The sequence below is a fragment of the Passer montanus genome, unplaced genomic scaffold (assembly GCF_014805655.1).
Source record: "Passer montanus isolate IOZ18808 unplaced genomic scaffold, ASM1480565v1 scaffold28, whole genome shotgun sequence".
Classification (NCBI taxonomy): Eukaryota; Metazoa; Chordata; class Aves; order Passeriformes; family Passeridae; genus Passer; species Passer montanus.
In genome coordinates this window covers 11,097,965-11,124,729 of record NW_024367483.1, presented here as the reverse complement: position 1 = coordinate 11,124,729, position 26,765 = coordinate 11,097,965, and the positions used below count along the sequence as shown (strand labels likewise).

At 35.1% G+C, this 26,765-nt stretch overlaps 1 protein-coding gene across 2 annotated transcripts in view; it reads right to left on the bottom strand.

Annotated features, from left to right (window-relative positions):
• The window catches only part of NCAM2 (neural cell adhesion molecule 2), a 264,883-nt gene that overhangs the window by 44,787 nt on the left and 193,331 nt on the right, over positions 1–26,765 (bottom strand). For both annotated transcript variants that reach the window (XM_039713271.1, XM_039713272.1), the window contains exons 10-12: positions 24,266–24,453; positions 23,507–23,603; positions 12,691–12,864 (exon numbers count right to left, since the gene is read on the bottom strand). In XM_039713271.1, the coding sequence (XP_039569205.1) occupies positions 12,691–12,864; positions 23,507–23,603; positions 24,266–24,453 (459 nt within the window). The remainder of the gene's footprint in view (positions 1–12,690; positions 12,865–23,506; positions 23,604–24,265; positions 24,454–26,765) is intronic.

The window sequence follows — 26,765 nt, the reverse complement described above, 5'->3', positions numbered from 1 at the left end:
TTGGTGGTCCCTCTGTTCCCTTCCCTCCTCCTTTGCTCTGGGTAAAAGGACAAGCACAGCACGCACCCGGGAATTCTGTTGGAGTTCTTTCAGGACTCAGAGACCATGCGGCCCAGAATAAAACCTCCAGATTAAAACCCTTCATCAGAACCGATTCGTTCCTTCAACATCGCCTAAAAAGCTTCTCCAGCACAGGGAGGCCTGAGGAGTGACCCTCTTCTGACAGAAAGCTCCAGCTGCAGCCACTGGAGCTCTGGCATGCCTGGGCTTGTCCCCACGTGTCCAGCAGCGACTCACATCTAGCCAAACAGTGTCTCTGAGGAGAAACACCAGAGATGCCGCTATTTGGTTCAGCAGCAGGGGCCAGGCAAGCCAAGGCACATCCCGTTCAGCAATATTGGTAATTTCCAATACCATTCCAGTCTATTTCATACATGGCAGAAGCTAGAATCTCTCACTCTCCCTTGCAGGGCAGAAAGAATTACTGGCATGTCAGTTTTTCTTGCCCTTTTTTTTCCCTTTTTTTCCTGTTCCTACAGTGAAGTTCCTGTTGTGACTTCCATCCCATCTGAAATTTGCAACACAAAGTTAGAGTTGCAAATGGTCTCCTACATTCAAAACTATATCCATGAATTCTTTGTTACTGAAAGATCCTGGGCAGAAGGTGATGTAGGCTTCACCTGAATTCACAGCAGACAAAAGCTGTATCTTCTAAGCAAGGGGTCCACACAAGTTCCCGTGGTGCACCTGGGATACATTCTGTTGAATGTGTATATGCTAGTTCATGGTGTAGTAAATCCACACAGTTTGTCATCTGAAGATCCTGGTGACTGATTTAATATATCAAGGTGAAAATCAGGTTCAAACTAGCAACTTATTCTGAACTAGTCACTCATTATTGACACAAATATATTCTCTTTTAATCAAAAAACAACAAAAAAACCCAAACCCACAAACAAACAAAAAGAAGACCCAGAAAATCCACACAAACAAACAAAAACAAAACAAAACAAAAACCAAAGTGTAGCATTTAGTATTCAAAAACCTTTGAATTAAATAATTCTTCGTGATGTTCAGCCTGAACTTCCCCTGCTGCAGTTTAAGACTGTGTCCCCTTATCCTGTCACTAATTGCCTGGGAGAGGAGACTGCCCCCCACCTGCAACAACCTCCTTTCAGGGGCTTGTAGAGAAGGATAAATTCATCCCTGAGCCTCCTTTTCTCCAGAACAAACACCCCCAGCTCCCTCAGCTGTTCCTCACAGGACTTGTGCTCCTGACCTTTCCCCAGCTCCATTGCCCTTCTCTGGACACACTCCAACCCCTCAATGTCCTTCTGGCAGTGGGAAGCCCAGACCTGGACAGGACTCCAGTTGTGGTCTCACCCGTGTCCACCCACCACAGGGCACGATCCCTGCCCTGGTCCTGTTGCCACATCACTGCTGATCCAGGCCCGGTGCCACTGGACTTCTTGCCCACCTGGGCACAGCTGGCTCATGTTCAGCCACTGCTGACCAACACCCCCATGTCCTTTTCCTCCCAGCAGCTTTCCAGCCACTCTGCCTCAGCTTGTAGCACTGCAGGGGATTGTTGTGGCCAAAATGCCTCCAAAGTCTATGAAAATAATGACTTTTGACAACTGCACCTACTTTATATTATCAGCAAAGTTCTGCAGAGCTACCATTTAGTTTTCCTATAAGGCATTACAACATATTTAGGATCTTTGTGTAACAAAATACAATTCACTAGTTTTCTTATCGTGTTAAAAAACTGTACTGTGTTATTATATACAAATTAGATGTGGCTTTCCTTAACCAGATGGACCTAAACTGTCCATTACTACAGATATATCAGTATTCTTACAGTGAAACAAAACAGATGTTGAGAATTCAGAAGTTCTTAATGGTAAGCCAAAGGAATACCTGAAAGCACAGGGAATGAATATATTAAATACTATACTTAGAGAAGCAGAGAATTTTATAGATAAATTCATATGTTAGCAAGACTTGTCTCTCAATTAAGACTGCTATTTAAAATTCCAGCATTTTAAATTTCACTTTAATTTTGCTTCCAAACAGTAATAAATAGAATATGTAAAATATGTATGATTTTTCTCACTGAAGTTGCTGCAGCCTTAGAGCTGCCTAAGAAGCAGGTTCTGACACAGGACTTCTATCTTTCACTCTGCTAAGCCAGGCACTTTTCAAGTCTGGAGCATGCAAAGTGTGAGGAAAAGAAAGTCTACTTGCTCTGTTACCCAATTCAGGAGCTGGCAGAAACCTAACCACCACCACTTGAAAAAAGAATAAAGCAGCTCCTGATTTCTGGTATCTCCATAGAGGCCATTTTCATGATCCTGAATGTGTCTTTCCTAACATTCCCTACTCTGTAAACAGAAAGACCTCAAGGCTGACCTGAATAATGATTTCAAGAATTGTTCTTTTGCTTCTTACATGCAAAGGTAATTTCTCTTCATAACTTTGTTCCTCATCCCCATCCTACTCCTGTATACTATAAATTATTTCTTACCAATGAAGAAATAAATAGGGAGACAGAAAAAAGTCATAAAAAATATTATTTTAAAGATATTGTGGAATGTAATACAGATAGGGCCATGCTATTGTTCTGTTGCTCATTCTTGTATGTGGCTGAAGGAGAGCTCTATTCATAACCACTCTGTCTTTCAATGACCTTGAAAATACTTAAAGAATACTCTGTCATCCTGGAGCACTTCTCTATTTTGTATTACAAAGTGCAGCAGAAGTTTATATACACATAAATATTCCATAAATGTCCCTTATCCTTCTCTAAGTAGACAAGCAATGTACAATAAATGTGGATGAATACAATACACTTGAAAGGCAAAATTTGCAGCTTCACTATGTGTCTCATTTATCAGTTATTCATACCCAATACTGCACTGCATCAGTCTTTGCTTAACAAGATTTACCTTTACAAGCCACGTCAGCAAGACCTTTACATCAGATCAGCTGTTCACCATAAATTTACTTGAGAGTCTGCAGTTATGAAAAGCCTGAAAGGTCTAAATAGAAAATAGACTAGAGTTATCACAACAGCACCAGGTGAAATACATTTGGAATGACTGATTCTCCATTTAATTTCTTATGAAAATATTTACTACATACTCATACAATCAAAGTATCTTCCATTTCTACCTACAGATTTTTAAGTCTGTGTCTTGAGAAAACCATAAATCACATTGTGCAATGAGCTTTGACTGGTTGACCAAATGCAGTTACAAGGAAAAAAAGAGTAGGTTCATATAGTGGTTATATCTGCATAAAACTCAGTTGCTTTTAGTTATGAACTCATGCTGTGCAGTAAATTGTCTGGATTCTCTTCACTTCTCATGACATTTTATTCACCTTTAAATGTGAAAAGTACATCTCATTCTCCTGATGTTTCAGGTCTGTATAAAAACCTGAAATGTTTAAACATCGTTTTCCCTTTACACTTCTCACTTTCCAGTCTCTCTAATCCATCCATATAATTTAGTTTAAGACATTTATTTACAGTTCAACCTTTTCAACCACAAGAGACTCTTATAGCAAAGATTTGGATGAAGGCCAAAATTAGTATAGAGACAGAATTAAAGAGCTGAATAACTTTCTTACATGTAGGCATATGCACAAAATAAATAAATTGGATAAAAAGTGGACTTTGTCCTCACATTTATTATAGCCTATAGTGCTTATAAAACAGCATTCATTTTTTTCACTTTTGTTTTCTTTTTATGACAACTTGCCACGGAAAATTTTATAGGCAAAGCGCATAAGGCCATTTTATGCCAAGAATTAAGATTTTTTTTTTAAATAAGCACTTTTTTATTCATATTATTTGTATCAGGTCTTACAACACTATAGCTTAATAGTATGTGTATAGATATATATGTGCAATTCCTGCCTTCTTGTCATTTCAAAGCAGGTTTTAAGTTAAGAGAACTATTTTTGAATCAATCTAAATACTCAGTTTATTTTGGAGAAAAAAAAAAAGAGTTTAGGCTTATCACTAGTATCATTAGTATATTACCTGATAGGAGGAATGATCCTCAATTTTTTTTTAAATATTAGCAATTATTGCCTACTGAAAATGGACAATTTCTTAAATGAAAACACTATTTTTAGTCAATTAGATAATGTGATAATAAATATGACATAATAAAAAAGAGTTGGGTATAAAGCAACAATATATTTTTGGAGTCTAACTCTATAGGGGTTTTTGATCCATGAGTTTGCTGTTCTTAAACTGCCCGCCTAACAGTCATGTCAAATGAAGAACCATATCCCAAAGCTCAATTCACAACATGGTTTTTTTTTTTTCTGAATCGCTTCTGCCATCATTTAACAGAGACAAAAACCTCTGAGTCTTCAGGTACTTCTAGATTTGTGGTGTACATACATAGTATTCCAGAAGGCATAAACACTCCTCATGAATAGTAACTGTTATTGTTGAACTGAATGTGATCACTATTCATGCCATAGCGAGTCAAATTTGACAGATATGACAAGGAATTAAATATTTCAAGATGTATTTTCCCCCTGGGACAGGCTGATGAAGGCATTTTTCCTTCTGCTATTGCAGCTTGCAGTAGAAATTAATGAATTTTGCCTTGAAGATTTTCAACTCTGAAAGTAATATTGAGTGCTTACTTAGCCTACCAAGCTATTTGCAATTTATCTCTGTTTAATCTACAAATTATACAGATATATTCTCCTTAATCATTAAACTCATTAGGAAAATTGTTTAATTATATGCGATTTGTATCTCTCAGGAATCCATTTGAAAGTCTTCTTGGCTTAATGGTTAAGTATTGTTAGTCTGGAAACTGTTCCAGTAATCAGTGGGGAACATACTTTCATGCTTTAGTACAAAAGAAGCAGTAAATACAAAACCTGCAATCTAAGAGGTAATTCATGTGAATTCTTTCTAATCTGTCTGTTAAATTTCCTCTCAATTTTAGTAATAAGAGACAGCAATTGCTTTGTTGTATAATAGGAAAAAATATCTTCTGCCATAATGGTGTTTCTGAAATTTCAGGTGAAATCTACGCAGAAATTCTTCCCTATGAGGACAGTGAGACCCTGGCACAAGACTCCTAGAGAAGCTATGGGCACCCCATCCCTGGAAGTGTCCAAGGCCAGGTTGGATGGGGCTCTAAGCTACCTGGTCTAGTGGAAGGCGTCCCTGCCTGTGGCAGAGGGTTTGGAATGAGATGAGCTTTAAGATCCCTTCCAACCCAAACCAGTCTATAATTCTATGATTCAATAAAATTTTGAAGTCTTCTGAAAGAATCTCTGTTTATATGATGTTCACCAAAATGTCCTGCTTAAGGACAGAAAATAAAGTTTAGTAGTTTTACCCAAAAACCTCATCTGTATAGACAAAAACAAAATCCCCCAAAACCCTAACCCCCTGTCCCCTCCCAAAAAAACCAAAACACACCACACCATTTCAGAATGTTAAATATAAATAAATAAATAAATAAATAAAGAAAATAAATGTAGAAGAGAAAATGGCGTTACCTTTTTTAAAATTTACTGGGCTTTTTACTAAGAACTTTTATTGCGAGTTGCCTGCATCATCATTACCTTCTCATTAGTACAGCAAATTTAAAACTAAATAGCAAAATGCAGAGGGAGAGGACTTCAAATTTTGATTACCTCATCAACACGGGAATGTACATAACCTCCTCTAACTCTGAGGACATGTGTAGTAAAAGGAGCAGCAGTACTAGGCAGAACACACAACAGAGTAATTTAAGAACATGCCTTGTGTAAGAGAAAACTCTTATTCTCTACAATGCATTTTAAAACCAAGTTAAATGTATGTGAATAAAACAGTAGAGACAGGACCTGGTTTGAAAAAACCCATTCATTTCACAAACAAACTGCTAAATATGGAATTTCCATCCACAGAGACATTTAGAAGTCAGGGCAAAGCCTGAGCAAAACTTGGAATTTGGCCCTGCTGCAATCTGGGGGAGTTGGAACTGATGTTGACAAGGATCCTTTTGGGACCTTTAGGAAGCTAAATTATTCTAGAATTCCATTAAGCACATTGTATGTAGTGTACTCAGAACCTGCTGAGATTTGAATGTGAAATTACAAAGAATTAGCTATTTCAGATTTGAGCCATAAATTGTTAAAACCCAGAGAGAAAAACTTGAAGTTATGTTGAAAGCAAGTATTTGCATTAGTGTTTGAACTGGATAGCTCCTTATTAGCCGAAACTAAAATCGTAAATTTATTGGTTTTGATTTCCATATATTTCCATTTCCTTATGCTGCGTTTATTTTTCAGAAAAGTAATATAATACAACTTGTTCACCTGTCTTTTCTTCCAGAAAGAATAAATATTTCAACTTTTCTTAGCTAGAAATATTTTTCATCCTTTCATTTGGAAAATTGTAAAATGGAAATTTTGGAAAAAATGGAAAAAAAATAAAATGGAAAATTGTAAAAAACATATTTCACATCTTCTTTCTCACAGTCTGATTATGCTATCACAAGGCTTCAAAAATTATTGTCTCCTTCAATAAAATAGTCACTAAAGAAACATAAACATATGTTGATAAATTACCTTTGGTATATTTTGATATCACTGCATGAAATATATTTACAAGTAACACTTTTACTATTGAATAGTATTATACTTGGCACATTATTTGTAAAGTTTCTGCTTTCTGCCATCCAAAGAAGAATCTTTAATATAAAAAAAACTTTCTTGATCACTGAAATACAAAAGATAGATATAAATGCAAAAAACATCTTGTATATCATGTTGATTTTCTACACCTTTCTTTTTTCTATCCAAAGTTTGAAAATATACGTATAACTTTAGCTTATATAATCTGTCTGTTGTAGAAATTATTTTATACTAGTATCCTATAAGAGCTAAATTATAATTCCAGGGATAATTCCACTAAAAGGGTTGAAACTCAACAGAATATCTCGTGAAAAAATGGCAAGACTTATATATGCCACTAAAGTTCAGAGACTTTGAGCTTGTGGTGTTGGTTGGCTTGGATTACATTTTTTAGGGGGTCTGTGTTTGGTTGATTTGGTTTGGGGGCTTTTCTGTTTTTTCTGTTTGGGTTTTTTTGTTTCACAGAAAAATAAATGAGATGAGACATTTCTGATTTTTATGATCCAGTCATTTCATGCTGATATAATTGTTCCTGGTAAAAGAAATTCTAAATTATCTAGGCATTATACATGAGCATTAGAAACTCAGGAAAGCGAGAACTATCCTCAAATGTCTCTAAACTCAATGAATGAGAAGTCTTGCTTCAATAAGTCTTCCAGATTTATTAAGTTTTTATAGGAAACATAAATGATTGAATTTTAAAAATTAAAAAATTAATTAATTTAAATTTTTGCCTAAAAAATTCACAAGAACAATACCTAGAAATAGGAAAAAAAGAAACTCTGATCTGGAAACTGAGAATTTCCAAACACAAGTAGTTTAGAGGAAGCAAAGGTGGGGAGTGTGTGTGGATGTGTGTGGGTGTGTGAACTGGCTCCACATATCCCCAGAAGTGTATCTCTCTTCTCTAAGATTGACAGCCATCCACCTATGCCAGAGGTGAATTTCCACAGTAATCTGAATATGTTTAATGTATTCCTCATGTTGTTCTATCACCATCAAATTGAGTAGTACCAGAAATGCAGAGACTGCTTTTTCTTGGTATTTCACTCAGAAATATATAATGCTCTGAAAAAAAAAATCTTTATCTGTCTACCTGTAAATTGAAGAGCAAAGGAAATAATGTGTTTTGCATTCCTGTTGAAGACATTCAAATGTTTTCAGAGAGTGTACATTTTTCAGGTTTCAAGCCCACTTCCACAGTGGTTTGGATTTGTGTAAAAGCTAATTTTTACAAATGCATTATCTGCTCCCTGTAAACGGGAATTACTAATGATATCAAGACAAAACAAGACCTTGATGACTTCTCTATTAGAGTTAAACCAGTGGTGCTTTCTGAGGGATTGAATGTGAAGAACTGAATTTCAGAGACTCTATCTTGTTTCTTCATTGGAAAAGTCAATATTGCACAAAACGGAAAAATAAAGGAGGCTTTTTCTTATGAAATCTTTGTTGATTAGACAGAAACAGATCAGTTAATGTCCTTTCTTCAAAAACAAAATTGCACGCCGCATTGTCATAAGGTGATTTTTCCCAGCACAGGTATCTTACACCTTGTCACTGTTTTTTTTGTGCCTACAGAATAAAGAAAGGCTGGCAAATGCGCTTCACCCCTGGTTATCCCCTTGCTGATGGTGGATGGGCACCTTCCCACACTCAGGGATTTACCAGCTCCCTGGGTGAAAGGATGCAAACTCTCCTTGGAGAATTAATCTTCCCACTACTATAAGCATTTCTGCTTCTTCAAGATTAGTGGTTTTTCTTTTCACTTCTGACAGAATCATAAATGTCTGGGCCCTGAGGGGACTGTTCCTTGCTCATCCACCTCCCCTTGGGACCCCGGTCCACAGAGAACTCCACTGTAAAGTTGGATTTGCTGGTAGCCTGCAACAAAACTATTTTCATATTCAGAGGAGCACCTAAAAAGTGAGGAAAAATCTCACTGCCATTTGCTCCCTGATCTCTTGCTGAATTATGAGAGTGTTGATTATGATTTTAAATCCCTTAATAGACTGAAATTGGTGTATCAGATGATTGCTTCACTATCTGTGCTCTGCTTCAATAGCTGCAATCAGCACAGACTTTCAAATGAAATCTTCTTCATTATAAAAGACAAAGGGGAGAGAACAGGGAAATAGATATTCCTGGTTACAGCTCCAAGACTAGAATTTTCTCCTTACCTGAAAACAGCTCAAAGTAGTAAAGTTTGAGACAAAAGTCACCTTCAGAGGGATTTTTTTGAAGAAAATGGCAAATGAAGAGAATTGCAGACTGCATTTGCATGGAATCTACTTCATTCTGCTTAATCATCCTGATTAAACTTATTTGTATTTACTGGATGTTTGATTACAAAAGAATACCTAACAACTTTGATATTGTGGTTTTCATATGAATAAAACAATTATATTCTTAGTTGTAAAAGGTTTTATGCATAGCTATTGGATCATAACCAAATGAAAATTAATAACTTGCTAGCACTAGGAGCAATTCTTCTCAAAAATTTTTTGAAACACCTATTAATCACCTATTAATACTTCATTTATAAACTTGCTTCTGCAGCCACATTTCTGTGAGGCTTGTTTAATTTAAAAAAGCATTTTTCATTAATTTTATCACTTTATGGTTCTTTGTTTTGGTGTGAAGAATACATTAGTCCTTTAAGTCAGAGCAGAGAGGGAGCAGAAGACAGTTTAGTCTTGAAAATCCCTCTGTTGGAATTCTAGGTACAACATTTTCCTGCCTGTAAATTTTTATGTCTCTTTCCCCTTATGGTGTTTTTTGGAATTTGCACATTTTGTACATTGTGGCAAGAAAGGTCTGCAGTTTTACCCCTCTTGAGTTAAATCTGACAGATAAATAACCATCCTTGTAAAATTTCAGAATGTTTTGTCACTTACTACTGGGAAAAAATCATGGCCCATGCATTATGTATGCACCGCCACTTGAGATGTGCAAGCAGTTATCTGTCCCTGTGTAAACACCATTTATATCTGAATCTTAGCCATAAACCGTCCCTAAAATGTGAACAGATGGAAAAAGTGGTTCTGTTTCCATTAAGGAATATTGACTGAGTGTGGAAATTATGATGATCCAACTACAAATGGTAATACAGAAAACTGATTGCATTCTAAACATCCTCGTCTTAGCTGAGATGATGTTGAGGCATGCTAGGAAAGTGATTCTTCATTACTTAAACCCAATCAGAAACTGTCCCAAGACCATGTATCTGTTATTATCCTTTAATAAAATATCCAAAATGTCTCAAAAAGCTGAAAGAAAAAAACCAAAAAAACAAAAAAGAAAACAAAAAATAGCACCTTCACACTAATAAAAGCTTCTTTGAAAAATATTTCAGGAATTGAAAATAGGGATTTTGGAGAGAGTATCTCAAGGCTATCCTAACATTGTAAGTAGGATAAAATATAATGGAGAGAATTTTAAATGGATGTTTTAGAAAAATTGCTAAAACCCTCTGAATGTCCAGGAAACATACAAAGGCTCAATATTCCAGAAGGATTTCATTTAAATTTAGCAGAATTTCCTTTCTAAAAAAGGACACTAATTTTGTTTTTTGACACTTCCATTTTGGAAAAGCTTTTTCTGTTCTGGATTGTTACGTTTGTGCTTTGCTAACATGTTTTGGCTTTCTGGTTTGGCCCTATAGTACTTCACAAATAGATCAAGTTTTCAATTTATTATAGACTATCTGCAGGGACTTATGATAAATGAAGCCAGGTCACTTTTGATTTCCCTATCCAGCTATATCATGTAGCTTAATAATATTTATGAAAACAAGATGTCTTCTGTTTAGTAAATGTTTGGCAATCTGAAGTAGTTTTTGATTTCTAAAATAGTTCAGAGAGCAATTCAGAGAAATACAAGGTATGTAGCCTCAATCTTTCTATACAGGGGTGTATCAGTAGAGATTTCAGAAAACATCATGAATTAATTATGAATGTAGTATTAATTTTTAATATTGCCCACTAGCCTATCAATATTTATGTATTTACTATATGACTCTTTGTAGACAAAGATGGCTTTTCAGGTTGTATTCATATTTACTCATTTTTGTCGTCACTTGGAGTAATTTTTGGTAACATATGCTATTAAGAGGTGTCTTTAATATGGCCAAAATCATAAGTGTCACCTATTTTGTTTTCTCAACAAAATCTTTCAGCAGACAATTAGGAGACAATGAAATGAAGAGGAGAACACATGCTTGCAAGATGGTATACCCCCTGAAACTGTCCATGTGAAAAAGGAGAGCAAAGTATACAAAGGAGGATGTGGGGAATAATATGACTGTATGCAGGAAGTAATGCAGTTCTCTGCCAAATAAATGTTTAATATGAGTAGGGGTGGCAGCAGAGATCCTAAATACTCGCAATCTCCTTCATGGTTGTAACATTTGCATAAGGACTGCAGGTATTTGTACCTGTCACTCTACTCTAATTTTAGAACCATAGAATTCAAACAAGTCTTGGACCAAAATGATTCCAAGATCAATTCATGTTATACAGAAATATAAAAGTGAGCAACAACACCCAATGCTGAAAGAATGTTTCAAAAAGAAAGTGACTTTTTGAAGAAGGCAGCCCCAGTCAACTCTAGTAACAAGAGTCTGTCAAATTGCACATCTTTCTTACTGTAATCAATTAATATTTTAATAAGCTTCCCAACAACAGAAATAATAGGAAAAATGTTTTATAAGAAGCAAGATGAATATGTTTTTTGCATATTTAACACTGAGGACATGTGTTTCTCTTGGCTTTACAATGAAGTCAATCAACTGTGTGATTGACTAAATGACTCTGTACTCACTGAGTGTTTACTCATTTGAGTACCTTGCACCCTACTATGCAGACTAGTCACTTCAGGTTTTACGATTTGATATAGTTCAATATCAGAAAACAATTACTGCAAATTCATTGAAGGAAGTAGCTGTGAGAATAAAAGTCTCTAACTTGATCTTCAACATTGCATGAAAAAAACAGAAATACACCAATATCCATTAATGTGCCTGCCCTGGAAATAGACGGCAGGCACATTCTTCTTTAGATCTTCCAGTATGGAGAGAAATTCAAGCTTTACTGGAACAAAATGAATGTTACTATGATTTATATTATTATATTTATATACACAGTTAATGTGTTGACCTAAGAAAAAAAAAGATAAGGAGTTATAAACCTTTTTTTTAACATGTTAACTAAATCTTCATTATATGTTTCTTTGGAATAATTCTGTAATGTTGAACATGTTCAGTTTAGTGCAGAATTTTTGTATTACAGTATGTGAAAGGGAAAGAGAGAACACACTTTAGATTTGCAACATTTTGTCTCCTGTGACTCTGTTGATTGCTGGAAAACCATTTACCTGCTGAAGTATTAAACAGAAGACTGTTGAGGCTACCTTAAGGAGTACTGAAAATACCAAAAGGTTTATTTGGATACAGGAGTTAACATTACTCTGTATGAACTCCCCAGCTCATCGGGGCCTAAAGAACTCCTGTCTGTTTGGGGAGGCTTATGTTCTTTTCTGCCAAGAGACATGTAAGTAAATACCCTTTTAGAGGGCATTTAATGTTCATTGAACAAACATGATATGCTTTTGAAACAGGTATCTTGAATATTAACAGGTATGTAGAAAGTTACTAAGTAGCTCAAAATCAGTAATTAGTGCCCAGGATTAAATATGACATAACAGCTTACTTAAAATTATTCATTTAGCTGTATACATAATGCACATTCTCAAATGCTATATAATTTCTACTCTCTTTGAAATGTATAGATTCAAAAGCTGGCTTTTGGCTGGACATGAAAAATGGATAACAATTGTAAATTTTTTTTAAAAAAACCCCTACTTTTACAAAGTTACAGGACTATTTCAAACTGGTGTAGAGAGGTCTACACTAAGACAGAGATACAGCTACTGGACTAAGACAAAGAAACAGTTAAGAAATACTTAAGAGTATTTTCCTTGGACATTCTTCTCAGTCAAAATACTTCAATTTATTTTATGTATACTTACTTTGAACTCCATGGGAGCGAACTATTTTCCAGGTTTCCGAGGCTACCTCTTTCACATCCACTTGGTAGTGGTGAATGGGAACACCTCCATGTGAATCTGGCTTATTGAAGGAAACCTTGGCAGTGGTTTGTGACAGCTCTAAAACTCGTACTCCGTACGGATTTGATGGCACATCTGCAAAAGTACAAACACAGTTTAAAAATCAGCAACAACCAGACAGACCTAAGCTGCTGATAATCTACCCACAAAAGTCTCCTTAGAGTCTTCAAGGGAAAAAAAAATAATATTGAATATTATGCAATAATATTTGTGTTAGATAAACAATTTAAGCTTTCTACTACAGAGCTGTAAGAAAACCACATTAATTTCCTTGTATGCTAAATTACTGCAAAAACATTTTCCATTTTTGCCTCTCTTTGACAAAATGATCTTTCTTAATAGCTACTTTCATCATATAAAAATGTAAGGGATCAGACTGTTGACGGTATAATTATGTAAAAGAGAATAACAAACTTTATATCAAATTTAACAAAACAAACAGTTACAGCTAATTAGATCATTCAAAGTCTAAATTCTTTTAAATAAGCTTATGACAAAGAATCTTATAAATAATTTAGCCATTTTATGGAATTCTGAAACACAGCTGAATACGTGAATAATTTTTTCTTTTTTTCAAAGCCTGGATTTCAAGTTACTAAGAAAATATGTTAATAGAAGGTTTCTTATCCTCTGCTCAGCTTAAGAACTAATTTACAAATTAGGTTGAAAGAAATATTTTCCCGGAAATCAAAAGCAAGAGTATATCTTTCAAAGTAGAAAAGATCTATAAAAATAAAGCAGGTGATTGTAGGTGTTGAAATGCTACCTATGAAACAAAAGCAAAAAAATAACATTGGAATCAGTACATCTTTAAGAAGAGAAATATTATATTATTTTTACCATTTGTGATCAAACACATAGAAGTGAAAAGACTAGCTTTTTTAATTTTCCTATATTTTAAAGAATTATAATTATAAAAAGTGATACTGACAATGATACGGAAGAATTTTTATTCTGTGGATAGAATATGAGGGTTTTGAAACACCATTAAATATTTGCTTTCTGATCCATCTGAAAATTATTTGCATACCTTCTTCTAGATTTCATATTGCTTTTGTCTCCATGTTATGAAAGATATTTTTGTAATAATGGACATGCCAGAATTTGAGCCAAAGCCTGTAATTCGGTTAGTGGTTAATGAACCATTTACATAAAATATTGTCTGTATTCAAAGGCTGTCAGACAGTTGTGAATAAAAGGAAATCAATCTGAGCTTCACCCAGCACTGCTACTTGAATGAAAATGAGACAAAAAATTGCACAAAATATTAAAGAACAGATTTAATGACATATTCAGCCACAAATTCTCAGGAAAAGGACACTGCCAAATCTGGTCTAAAGGCGCTGATTTCTATAACCTCTTCATTATCAGAAACTGGATTTTTTTTCAGAAGAACATCTCTGCTAGCTATCAGGCTTGAGTGTTTTTATACAAATATCATACCTCTTACAGCTGGCATTTCTGATTCCAGGTCTCCTGAAACCTCCAATACTTGCTGTTCACTGGGTTAAAACCAGCATAGATTTTATTTATATGGATGAGAAAGTTGTAACATCTCTTACTTAAAGACACAACTATGTGAATCCATTAAATTACAGATTTTATTAGAATTAAAGTCTCAGCTTCAGGGATTCAAACCCTTTCCTATTCCAGGAAACAATTATCAGGATATGGGATTTTGCAGGAAATTTTCATGTTTCTTAGAAAGGGTTTGAAGATCTGTGACCAGATAGAACATGACCAAATGTAGCCAATCTGCTATGAATCCATGAAAACACAGACCTGGTTTTTTGATCTCTTTCTAAATGGCTCAAAAAGTTGAGGGGGTCTTTAGAAAAGAGAAATTATGTCCAAAAAACATACAGACTGGTTTTTTCTGTGACTGCATAGAAGAAGAATGAATTATATGAGTGGGTTAAGTCAGTATTCACCCCAAAATCAAAAGAGCTTGAGGATTAGAACCATCTTTAGAAAAAACAAATTATGTCCAAAAAACATACAGACTGTTTTCTTCTGTGACCGCATAGAAGAAGAATGAATTATATGAGTTGGTTGTTAAGTCAGTATTCACCCCAAAATCAAAAGAGCTTGAGGATTAAAACCAACTTGTGACCAATCCCTTTCCTTCAGATTCTCCTTAGAGATGAGAGAAATACATTTTTTTTTCCCCTCATAGAGTCAACAAGTATATAAGCACCTCTCTGTGTACAGCTGCCTTCTCTCCTGAACTCAAATGGCAGTTCTGAGAAGAGTGGGAAAAATACAGTGTAAGAATCCCAGCCAAGCAATCCAGGACAGCCATCCCTAAGCAGAATGGCACTGTATGAGTCAGGTGGACACCATCACTTGAGAAGATGAATATCAATACTCAGTACTAAAGATGAATGCTCTTTGGATTCAATTACAAACTAAAAGCTGCTGTGGATACTTAGAGTATTAAAAATAGCTTCTAAACTTCTGAAAATTCTTTTTCTCTCATTAAAAGTGTTCAAAATAAACAACACCAGGGAATGAATGAATGCCTAATTTCATTCATACTACTTTTATGCTAGTTTTTGGATGATATTTTTAATAAGCCAATTCCGTGGTGCTTCTGTCTGCATCAAAACAATTATTTGGTCTATATTATGAACAAAAATGTGTTATTTACATATCCACTCTCTTCTTGGTTTTCCAAATGTTAAGGAGACCTCTCTTCCTTGTGTATTAATGCCTGTATGTGGTTAACTATAAGTATGGCACAGGGAAGATGAAATCCTTCAGGAATAACCTTATGTTTGCTACTGCATGTTCTAGTGTTATTTTTACCAGAGGAAGATATGATTCCAGTTGATAATAAGCATGAAATTAATCTCCTTTGAAAAACCCAGTACAATATTTAGTGTAACTAGCACAATGCAATATGTTTGGAACTCACTGAAGTGTAAAATACATCCACAATACTATTTAAAATATGCGTCTCACATTCCCAGCCACCCACACATGCAGGTAAATTTTATGCAGTTTTCAAAGTTGAATTATATCAGTTGTAAGGAAGAGAGTGAATCACCTGAAGAAAATATAGATGAGATACTTTCCTGGTGAAAACCAAAACCAAATACTAGAAACATAATCAAGATATATTAAAATACCTACTATCTATTTCCAACTAGGCATATCTGTAACTTTTTTTCCCCAGTGAAGATCAATATCAGCATAATGAATTGAATCTAACTCTGTGGTTCTCTAATGAGTATGAATTTGTTCATGCAAAGTATACAGCTTTCTGGTCCACATCCAGCTAAACATTCCTGTATTTGAGCTGTCTCCTGTCAGTTGCAATTACTTGGAGCATTGCCGTGATTTTCATGTTAGAATTGCAAGGCTTTTGGATCAATGTCTAGCAAGAGTGAAGAATTTGCAATACTGTGTACTCTGAAGTCTGTGCCTGGAAGGATAGAGCTGTGGATTTTTCTTGTTCTTTTACATGCTAAAACCAACCAACAAAATGAATCACAGAGGAGGTTAGCTACCGGCAGTGATCACTAATTCATATACTCTGGTAGATATAAGCTGAAGAACTAAGTAGCGGAAAAAGGAGGGGATTTACTTTCTATGATTTAAAAATCACTTAGTGATAGCAAAGATTCCAGAATACTTCCTTGGAAATTCCGCTGCTATCTTTTTTTGTCATTATACTGCTGTCAATAAAAAGAGAAAATTCATCACAAATTCAGCCTTTAAATTAAAGACATAAAACGTCCCAACAAGTGTCAGACATTTTGTCAACTTCATCTTCTTTCCACAACACCTATTTCTCTGTCCAAAATGTCACTATATTAATGTATGATATTAAAGAACTGTGAGGAGACAATTTAGTTTTGATTTCTGTCTCAATACTGGTTGTCAGAGGCATGTCGAGGAGGGGGTGCACATGTGCCACTTGCTGGAGGCAGCCAGGAGAAGATGGAGAAAAGCCTTGTCTGTGGGGAGACTTTGGTGGTAACCCTTTCACACCTCACATGGGACAGGCAGTCAGGAGGAGACCACTAAAGACACTGTTCTCCCCAGAGAGGTTTCTAAAATCAGGTGGCGAAAGGTCTCCAGCAATGGAGTGCTGTGGAAGGTTGGACTGGGCCAATGGCCTCCTGTCAGGAGGAGAGACTTTAGGAGGACTCAAGGGGTATAAAAGAAACTGCTCAACAAATTCCTGGGGGCTTTTAGAGACTTGGTTTTTGGCTGGGGGCTTTTCAGCTTTGGGCTTGGAAACTGGGGCTTTTTGTGTCTTGTTTTTTGGTATGTTTGAGTCTGGGAGCCATTTGGGTCTTGTTTTTTCACTTTTGCTCCAGTCTTTTGACCTGTGCTTCTTGCCCTAGCCTCAGCCTGCCTTTTGGCTCTCCTGCCCTTGCTGGCTCTTGCTCACCCTCATGTCTGTCCTGCTTCCCTGTGTCCCTGACCAACGCGCTGCCTGCTTTGCCCCCACGTCCCTGCCTCTGGTGCTAATGCCTGCTCTGTGTTTCTGACTCCCCTCTCTGTCTTTCTTCCCCCTCCCCTCACCTTCATCCTTTTCCATTTTCCTTCCTCCTGTCTTTTCTAGCCTCTTTAGTAGGGCAGCACTGTTTTTTGTTTGTTTGTTTGTACCAACAAATGGTTCTCAGGTACAATGTTGTCTTGGTTGACTTAATTTCATTCTAGACCATTTATTTTTAAAAGAACGCCTCGCAGTTCCCCACACTGGAACACAACAAGAATCAAATAAAATCACATAGTATCACCAAACAATAGGTGTAAAATTGCACCTCATCTGTTTTGTACTCAGCACATAACACTGGTTTGCACAAATGGACTTTGTGATACAATGCCTAAATATAATTGGTTTGGTTCCAAAAACAGTATCACAGCTGATAGAGAAGTACACACAGAATTATGAGTTCGTATTTACCTCCACTGTTGTGTAAATTCTCCTACAATTATGACCAAACTTGTTCAATAAATGACTACTTTTTATCACTGGGGATTTTCTTTTCAAGCTATTTTTGATAGTTTTATGGAAGAAAATAACTCCCTCTCATAGTTTAGCAGCACCGGTATAAACAGAGAAAAGGAAGCGATTCTGTGAGAGTGGGTAGTGAGCTCAGGGACTGATCTTCCAGTCAGCTCTTGTCTCCTGTCTCCTGTCAGTTTGTTCCTACTGCAGTTCTCCAGCTTTTCCTATTGCTGTACATCTGGCATATATGTTGACTGAAAATAACTCTGTCTAAATGCTGAATCTAAATAGCACCAGGACCTTGACAAGGAAAGAGATGAGGCTGGGGACTAGACTTCTGGAGTCAAAAATCTCTATGAAATAGCTTGAGCTTGTACATCCTTAGAATGGCAAAAAAACCCCTCAATAATAGACCTATATATATTTATTTTGCTGAATCTCTGAGAGTTCTGGAAAAATAAGCCTTCAGTTAGTAAACCAAAATTTATTAGTAAGACCGCAGCTAGCAAATGAATACATACATAATAAATTAAAATAAGACACATGCACACAAAGCAAAACAGTGTGCTATGTTGATAGTTTCATACCTATTCTAATTGAAAATATGTTGCTGTTTGGTCAAATTTTAAATAAAAATCCTTTAGCTGATGCTGCTATTATGTGAATGGCAAGTTTTAGAACAGCAAGCTAGATTTTAGGTCTGCCCATATGTTTTTGGAGACAAATGGGCTTTTGGCAGAATATTATTTTCTTTTTCATTATACATTCTCCAGGGAAAATTAAGTCCTATTGCTTTGATTTTATTTTACCTGCATGGAAATGCAAATATTTGGTGAAAAAAGGAACATCCATTAACCAGCAGCAAAGTGCCAGCATCAAAACTACACACACATAAATGTCTAAATTTGATTTTTTAATCTTTGTCAGTTGTCAATCAGCCTTTTCATATTATGAGCATGCCTTTATTCCATAAAAGAGGTTACAGGGTATATTTTCTGTGAAGCTCAATTATGGTCTTTCCCTTGTTGTCATTACTTCCCACATCCACTGATTTTCTGTGGGCACAGGATGCTTAAAGAATATGTAATTCAAAAAAGTGGTGTCGGAGTTCTGACTATCTAATGAATCATTGACTTTTTGGTTTTTAATTCCCTGTAATATTCCTGTAGGAAGGAAAAAAGTTAAATCATACATCTCTAGCAGACGTAGCATCTCTCATTTGCTCAGAGAAGCTGTGGATACCTATATCTGTGGATACCTCTATCGCTGCAAGTTCTCAAGGTCAGGCTGGGCTGGAGGTTGAGCACCCTGGTCTAGTGAAAACTTTTCTGCCCACAGCAGAACTTCTAAACACCATGTCATCCCAGAATACAAGGAAGAAGGGGAAAGGAAAGTTTAGGAAGAGTAAGGCTATGAGATCCATAGAGGTGAATCATAGTTGACTTTTTGGGGCTCTAAATTCAGCCCAGCTATACATCCAGGTATGTGAAAAAATCTACATTAATATTTTAAAGAAACCTTCAAAATTCTCATTTAACTCTGTGTCACTGTCAGGACCCAGAACATTCGTCTGGCTGCCCTGGGTGATTCAAGACCCTTGCAAGTGGCTCAGAGACCTTGTCATGGAGTCAAAACCACCTGTGCCTTCAATTTTAGTCCATGGAGAAAATTACCAACTTTGCGTGAAGATGTACAAGACACAAGAGTTTGAGTAGAATGATAGTTAATTTGTCACAGGGTGAAAAAGTAGAATTTTGAGGTTTTAGAATGGGGGTTCAAGAGGCAAGATGGAGGAATCTGGGTGTGTCCTGTCCTTCTTCTCCTTCTTGTCCTCCATCTTCTGCTGTGATGGTGACACTTCTTGATTGGTTTAGAGTAGAGACAGACTGCCTAACATAGGTGATAGGTATTGGAAAATTACTGTAGATAAAGTACATGTGGTTCTTAGCATATAAAGTTAACACCACCCCAAGGGCAGCGGTGGTGCCACAACCAGACCTGCAGGACAGATCTCAGCAGCTCAGAGAAAGAATGCAATAGATAAGAAAAAATAAACAACCTTGAAAATAGAACCAACGAATCTTGACTTCTTCAGTCGCGGGGCTGGGAAAAAAAGACTTTCTGTTTCCTCGGGGTCATCTCAACCACTGAAACCTGAGATGTCACAACCTTAAAATTTACCATTTTAAGATATTGAATTATCTATTCCAATAACATAATCCTAAATTATTTATGACCATGTGTCTTTCTACTTACTTACACAAAACATTTGAAATAATTATACTGAGACCTCAAAAACAGAAGAATGCTTTTCTCGTTCATACTGGCTAGCATAGTGACATAGTGACACATAAAATATGCATAAACTAGATTTGGACAAATCTAGGAATATCTGTGCTCACCTCAGCCTCTGAGACTCACTGGAGCCACCTGCCAGGCTGACCTAGCTTGCCAAAATTTAATCCTCACTTAGATTAAAACCAGAGTGTAAGTAAAGTTCTAAAATAAAAGTTGTGGCTATTGTGCTGACATGAAGCAACTAATTTGCAGTGGCATCAAGTGACTGTGGTTCTTTTCACTTTCCATATGTTATACACATAAGATTTTAAAAGCTCAAGTAATGACAAGGGAGGTCACCCATATGTTATTTTTAAAACTTGATCACCACAACAGCCAGGTCATGGGCACATCTGATTAAGCTTTCAACAAAACTCTGTAGTTTCTAAGCAGTGCATCACCTGCCAGAATGAAACCTCAAATACCCTGCAGCTTCTCAGTTGTTTTGAAAGGTTTAAATGGAATTCAGTCTGATTCAGTAGCTCTGTATAATACGAGTGAACAGTCAAGGTTTTTCTATCATACAAATATGGCTGTAAATTGCACATCAATTCTGAAAGAAATCTTCCTTCTTAAAATCATCAGTAAGTCTAATTTCTTAAGGAAGGCAACAGGAATAAAGATAATGGAATTTTGACAGCATGATAACTTTCTAAGTACCAGTAAATTAATAAAAAAGGTAGTTTGATTGTGCTGAAATCCAGTAAATCATAAAATTGAATGAAACATGAAGGAACAAATATTCCTGCAGAATTTAAAGAGAAAACGATTTAGCAAAATTATCATTATTTGTGATCAAATTTACCTTAGCATCATACTTTACTTAATACTATCTCCCAGCTAGAAATTGTATTTCTTTTTCCCTGACAGAGTCTTTGTAAAAGTATTCTATGCCCCAGCATTTGGATTTACAATCAAAGCCAGGAGGCAAAGAACGCTGCATTGAAATGCATTAAATTATTTTATAGGCTTTAATATGGAAAATATCAATCCTTAGGCCTTCCTAATTAACCAGAGTGAAGCAACCAAGGTAATAAAACCAAGGAGAAAGCTGCATTTGACATCTTATACCTGTATCCATTATAGTGGTTTTATCCTTCGTATCCCTGGTCATTTTCCATTTCTAGCTGATGGCAGTTTAAGTGCAAAACTTGTAATAGTGAATTACATGTTTGTGGTTTTATTCTAAAAACAAAGTCTATTTAGAGGCAAATGTTAAAAATATCAATCTTTCAGGATACTGAATCTTATGCATTAGACTGCTGTAAGTAGTGTATATCAGGTAGTGTATAGCAGTGTACAGTGACAAACCAAATCCAGTTTTTCCAGCCCTGTTCATTATCAGTACTAATAAGCCTTCTTTTTTTTTTCTATTTTCTGCATTTAATATCATTATCTAGAATATCTCTGTATAGCTCATGCTCTACATGATCTCTTCCTATAACTGTATTTATCCTCATTTCTCTTTTTATATTTATAACTACAAAACATATTTTTAAGTGTTCACCAAGTTTTCTGAAGAACTTCCTGAAAAAAATATAAGCAAAACATGGCAGAAGTGGAAAATATTAATCTGTTTAAAAAACTGGCATCGGTAATATTTCTGATATATTTGTATTAAAGAGCAAAAGTCAGTATTGTAGCTTATTTATTTTCCTTGCATTTCCAGGGGTGCTCATGTGTGGATTTTCTGAAGTAACGAAATGAAATGACAAAATATCATGTGCTTTTTCAAGTAATTTTTCAATGCTAATATTCTTTAGTACAATTAATTAATTATAAAAGTAGGGGATATATACATAGTCAAAATAGTCATCATGTAATATCAAGTGTTATGATGAGACATTGTTCTGCAAATCTAAGAAAAAAAAAACATTCTGGAGAATATCTGTTGAAATGTTCTCCGAAGTGTATACACATTTATGAAGAAACAGCACACAGTGGCAACCACAACATTTTCTCATCATTTTGTCTCCTGAGAGGTAAGCCCCCAGAGAGATGCAAATGGGGATTTTCCTTCCTTTCCTGTGATTTATGTTCATGGCTTCAAGAAAAGCTTTTTTTCTCAATGGCCAAATGTAGTTGTCAAAGGAAAGTAAAATCACACCACAGCTAACACTCCAAATAAGTTATAAAATGAAGCATAAGGATGTTCTAAGTGATGTAAAATTGTGTGTCATAGAAATTTGAACCCCACGTTTTCCTATTTTAGAAAGCTCAGCTTTTTTCATGGTTCTTCAAAACCCAAGACATATTATAGTAGAAATGTGTGCTAGAATCCCACAGAGATGATGAAAAAAACTTTTAAAACTGTAGAAAGGCCAGGGAGACTATTAATAAATAATGGGGTTTTATAATTCCTGAGACACCAAAATAAAATAGTTGCCCTGTGAGCAAAACTTCTCAAATAATAGCACCAGGCCAAGTCATAGAGCTTCCCTGTGACTGGATGTGCAATGCTCCCCTAAATGTCTTCCTGGTAGGAGTCTAAAGTGGTTTTTTAACTAAAAAAAAAGCAAAACAAACAACCCCAAAGAAAACAAAAACAAAAAAATACCTCAAACAAAACAAAAACAAATAAAACCCAAGAAACCAGACCAAATTAAAAAAAAAGCCACCAAAAAAGTCAAACCAACCAAAAAAAATCCCAAAAAACCTAGACCAAAACTTGCAACTAAAACATTGAGAATCACTTGGAATATGCGTCCTAATGAGAAAGAAAAAAAAATATAGAGAGTTAGTCCATTCCACAAGAAAATATAATTGAAAACACTGCTAAGAAGCTCTCATTTAATAGTCTCAGTTAATAGTTATTTCTGCCAAAGAACAAACATACAGTCAGATTTTTCCATTTGCCAAAACAACAATAGAAGGACATAAAAATTTTCAGACATTCTGTAACAATAAGGTGTAGAATATCTCAGGGTCTAAGTTATTTCAATCTAGCACTCCAATCAAATTCTACTTTTAAATAAGTAAAAATGGAGATATACATTTTTGCTGATGTATTTCAGTCTCTTGTCATTGTTGTTTTATCAAGAAAATATGAGGGAGAAAAAGGAAAAAAATAATTTTCTGATTCCTTTTTACTTTTTACTGTCTGCCAACCATATGTCTCTCTGCTGAAGTAATAAAAATACATTGTTATAAACGTACGATACGGTAAGAGCAAAGGAAAAAAGGTTAGACTAATTTTTTTCAAGTTTCAGAAGGCCTTAAAATTACATCAAAAGAAGATTCATATTCTGAGGGAACTGGTTTATTTTACTTCATATTGCAGCTCAGTTCTTAGACAATTAAATTATCTGAAAACAGTCCACAGAATAAAACAAACAGAGGATAGGGTGTCTGAACTTAATGTTAATTAAAGTTGAAAAAAATATTTCAAGAGAAAGAAACAAAATTTTAACTTACCAGCTTGACCAAGTGTATACTCTTGATATCTTGTTCCTATTCTGTTTGTGGCTGTACAATTATACCGTCCAAAATCACTGTCAGATGTGGGAGCAATCTTTAAAATGAACAGAGTTTGTAAATATTAGTTACTTATTAAATATATATATTTTTAAAATCAGAAATTTAAGTATTTTCTCCTTAACCAATATGCAGATGTGTTCTTACTTCAACATGTATAGTATATTCTTCAAACATAGACCTAAATACACATTTTTTCATGTTTGACTCCCCCTTCTCAACTTGAAATGAAGAAATCTGATAATGGAAAACTGTGATATTGTTCATCTTTAAATTTTACCTTTAAACAATAATTTAACAAACCCAACCAAAAAAACCACCAAAACAATAAACTTTTTTGTAGACTCCAAGTGCTATGAAGCAGTCATTTTAATTTTCAGTCTTAGCTTGATATTTTAGTTTTATATCTATTTATGGATTTTTTTACTTCCAATAAATGCAAATTACATTTTTGTTGGGTGTAGTTGGAAAAATGAGCATAAGCCATTCAAATAAGATTTATTTTCTAATTACTCATAACAAATGTGTAGGTAGATCAGTTCATATGTAGTTGCTTTGATATTTTATTCCTTTTCTAAGACTGTTACTTATTAAATTGTATGTTTTAGCCTTAAATACACTCTACACTACTCACAGTGCTGCCAAACTGAGGACAAAATTATGTTCTGCCACCACACTGGTTTCCATTTGAAGTCTTACCTCTAGAATCAGCTTTCTTCCTGTACTGTAGGTCTTCAAATGAGTTGTATTTTTTACAGGTAAAACTAATTTTCCTCTTTTCCACTGAACTGAGGCAGATGGATTTGCTAGCACTTCACAGCTTATATTGATGGGATTGCCTTCCCAAGAGTAATACACAGTTTGATTTGACACGAACATTGGAGCATCTGGAAAAAGGAAGTAATGCACAGGTTTATTAACCAGTTTAGTAAAACAGGCTGTATACCCATATCCAAGCCTTCATGTTCAATGAAAAATTTCACCTCTTGTGTCAGTTTCCTACAGAATACGGAAGTATTAGTATTCAACCATGAGTTTGTTGGGCTTTTATCTTGGTAACTTTGTCCTCTCCTAAATGGTTTCAGCTGAACTTCTTGGGAAAGAGAATACCTGTCAAATATATTTAACTTTAGGCAATTACAGGCCCTTGAAAGACACTCTCTCAGAAATGAGGAAGAGTGTTTCCTCTTGAGGATGACAAATTCTTCAGCCAGACCCTCATACGAAAAAATGAGGTGACCTAAAAACACCTGTCCGTTCTTGCGCTATAGAGAAATTACAATCACTCCTTAAATTTTCTTGTGCTATGTTTCACCCATTTCTGGATGAAACTTTATTATAATTTAGGAAATCTTTTTAAAGAGAGATGTTTATTTGTGGAAATAAAACTTTAAAAATAGCAAAAGAATACCAAAAAATGTTACCTACTGCAAAAGATATATTGTGTGTTCATTATTTCGGACAATCTTTGTATCAGTTCCTTATAAAATTATCAAGCTACAGCCAATGAAAAAGTTGGTGTGTTTTTCTTACAAACCTGACTGGTTTGTAAGAAATGTCAGCATTAAACATATACCAAACACTGAGTCTGACACAGAGGAAATTGTTGGTTTGCAAAGTAACTATGATCTTCAGACCACAGTGCCATGAAGTGACAAGACTTATTTCGAAACTCACTGTTTCTCTGGAGATAAGGAAGTTTAGTGATCTCTATAAAATGAGAGGGAGTAGCCTTTCCCCTCTTTTTTTATATCTTGGGTGAATAGCATTTTTTTTTCTATCAAATATTGATTTGTGTTATTTCCTAATTTCTTCAATACTATCTTTTAACAGTATTTAAAAATATTCTTTATTCACAGAAACTTCCTTAATGCTTTAATTCCAAAAGAGAATTATCAGTTACAGCTGTGGCAATAGTATCTCTTTTTAATATCTAAAATACATCCACCCATCCATCCATACATACATACACATACACACACACACACATATATATATATATATATATATATATATGTTTTGATAAATAGCTCTTAAATGTTTTCATATGTGTCTCTGGAAAATCTATTCTAGTCCTCTCACACACAGTTTAGTTTTAGGCAAGCAGTTCCTAACAGGCGTATCAGACCAGAACTGAGTATCTTTAGTATGAAGTAAAATTTAGCTTCAGGAATGGTTTAAAAACAACTGGTTTTCTTTTTTTTCTTTTTTTCTTTTTTTCTTTTTTTTTTTTTCTGAAGTTCACATTTTCAACTTCTTCCTGTTTGCTTCTGTCAAAAAGCGTAACTTTTTGATGACATATGCTGCTGCTGCTGCATCTAGGCATACAGACTTTGAGCAAAAAGAACTGTTATCAATGGAAGTTTTAAAGCACAGATCAAAGCTGCTACATTGCTCAAGGCCAGCAGCACTTCCTTTAATAACTGTTCAGCCCTTATTTTGTAGAAAAACAAGCATTTTCATCTAAATAAGTAAAGCTTGCCTGGCTATGAATTTATTTACGAGACACAGGAGTTCATCTTTCTGCTCCAAGAGTTTTAATAAGTAATTCTAGCAATCCTGTTTTTCACAGACCTTTAAATACCCCATATTTCAGCAGCTAAACAGTTTAATGCAAAGAACAGACTATCAAAGAGTCTTCAGAGTGTGACATCTTACACTAGTAGAGAATATGAAGAAAAAAGCAAACTGCATAAGAGTGTTTTATGGTTAGCTATGGTCAAGAATCTCAGAATACCAAGGCTCAAAGCCTTGGCTTTTCCTCTGGAAATGAAGTTCATGGTGGGAATCACTTAGAAAACTGTACAAACTTATTTCTGCATGTTCAATAGATGGATCAATGGCATGTTCAACAAATAGACTGGAAATCTCACTAGAGTCTTCGTGAGGTTGTTTTACTAATTTTATGTAAGCACAGTCTTCCAGTGTGCAATTTCTCACAATAAGTTCATTCCATTTATGAACACTGGCATGAATGTTGAAGATTAAAAGATACTCTAAATCTGAGAAATCCTCCTTCCTAGACAACATTATGTGGTTTGATGCTCAATAAACACGTGGCAAACTCATATCCTATTTTAAGACTTATAAGTGAAAATGTAGTATACATTTCTATAATGCAAATGAAAGCATTTAAGAGAATTCCAACTTCTTTCTCTTCTAAAGATAGATTTTGGATGCCCATTGTATATATTTTTTG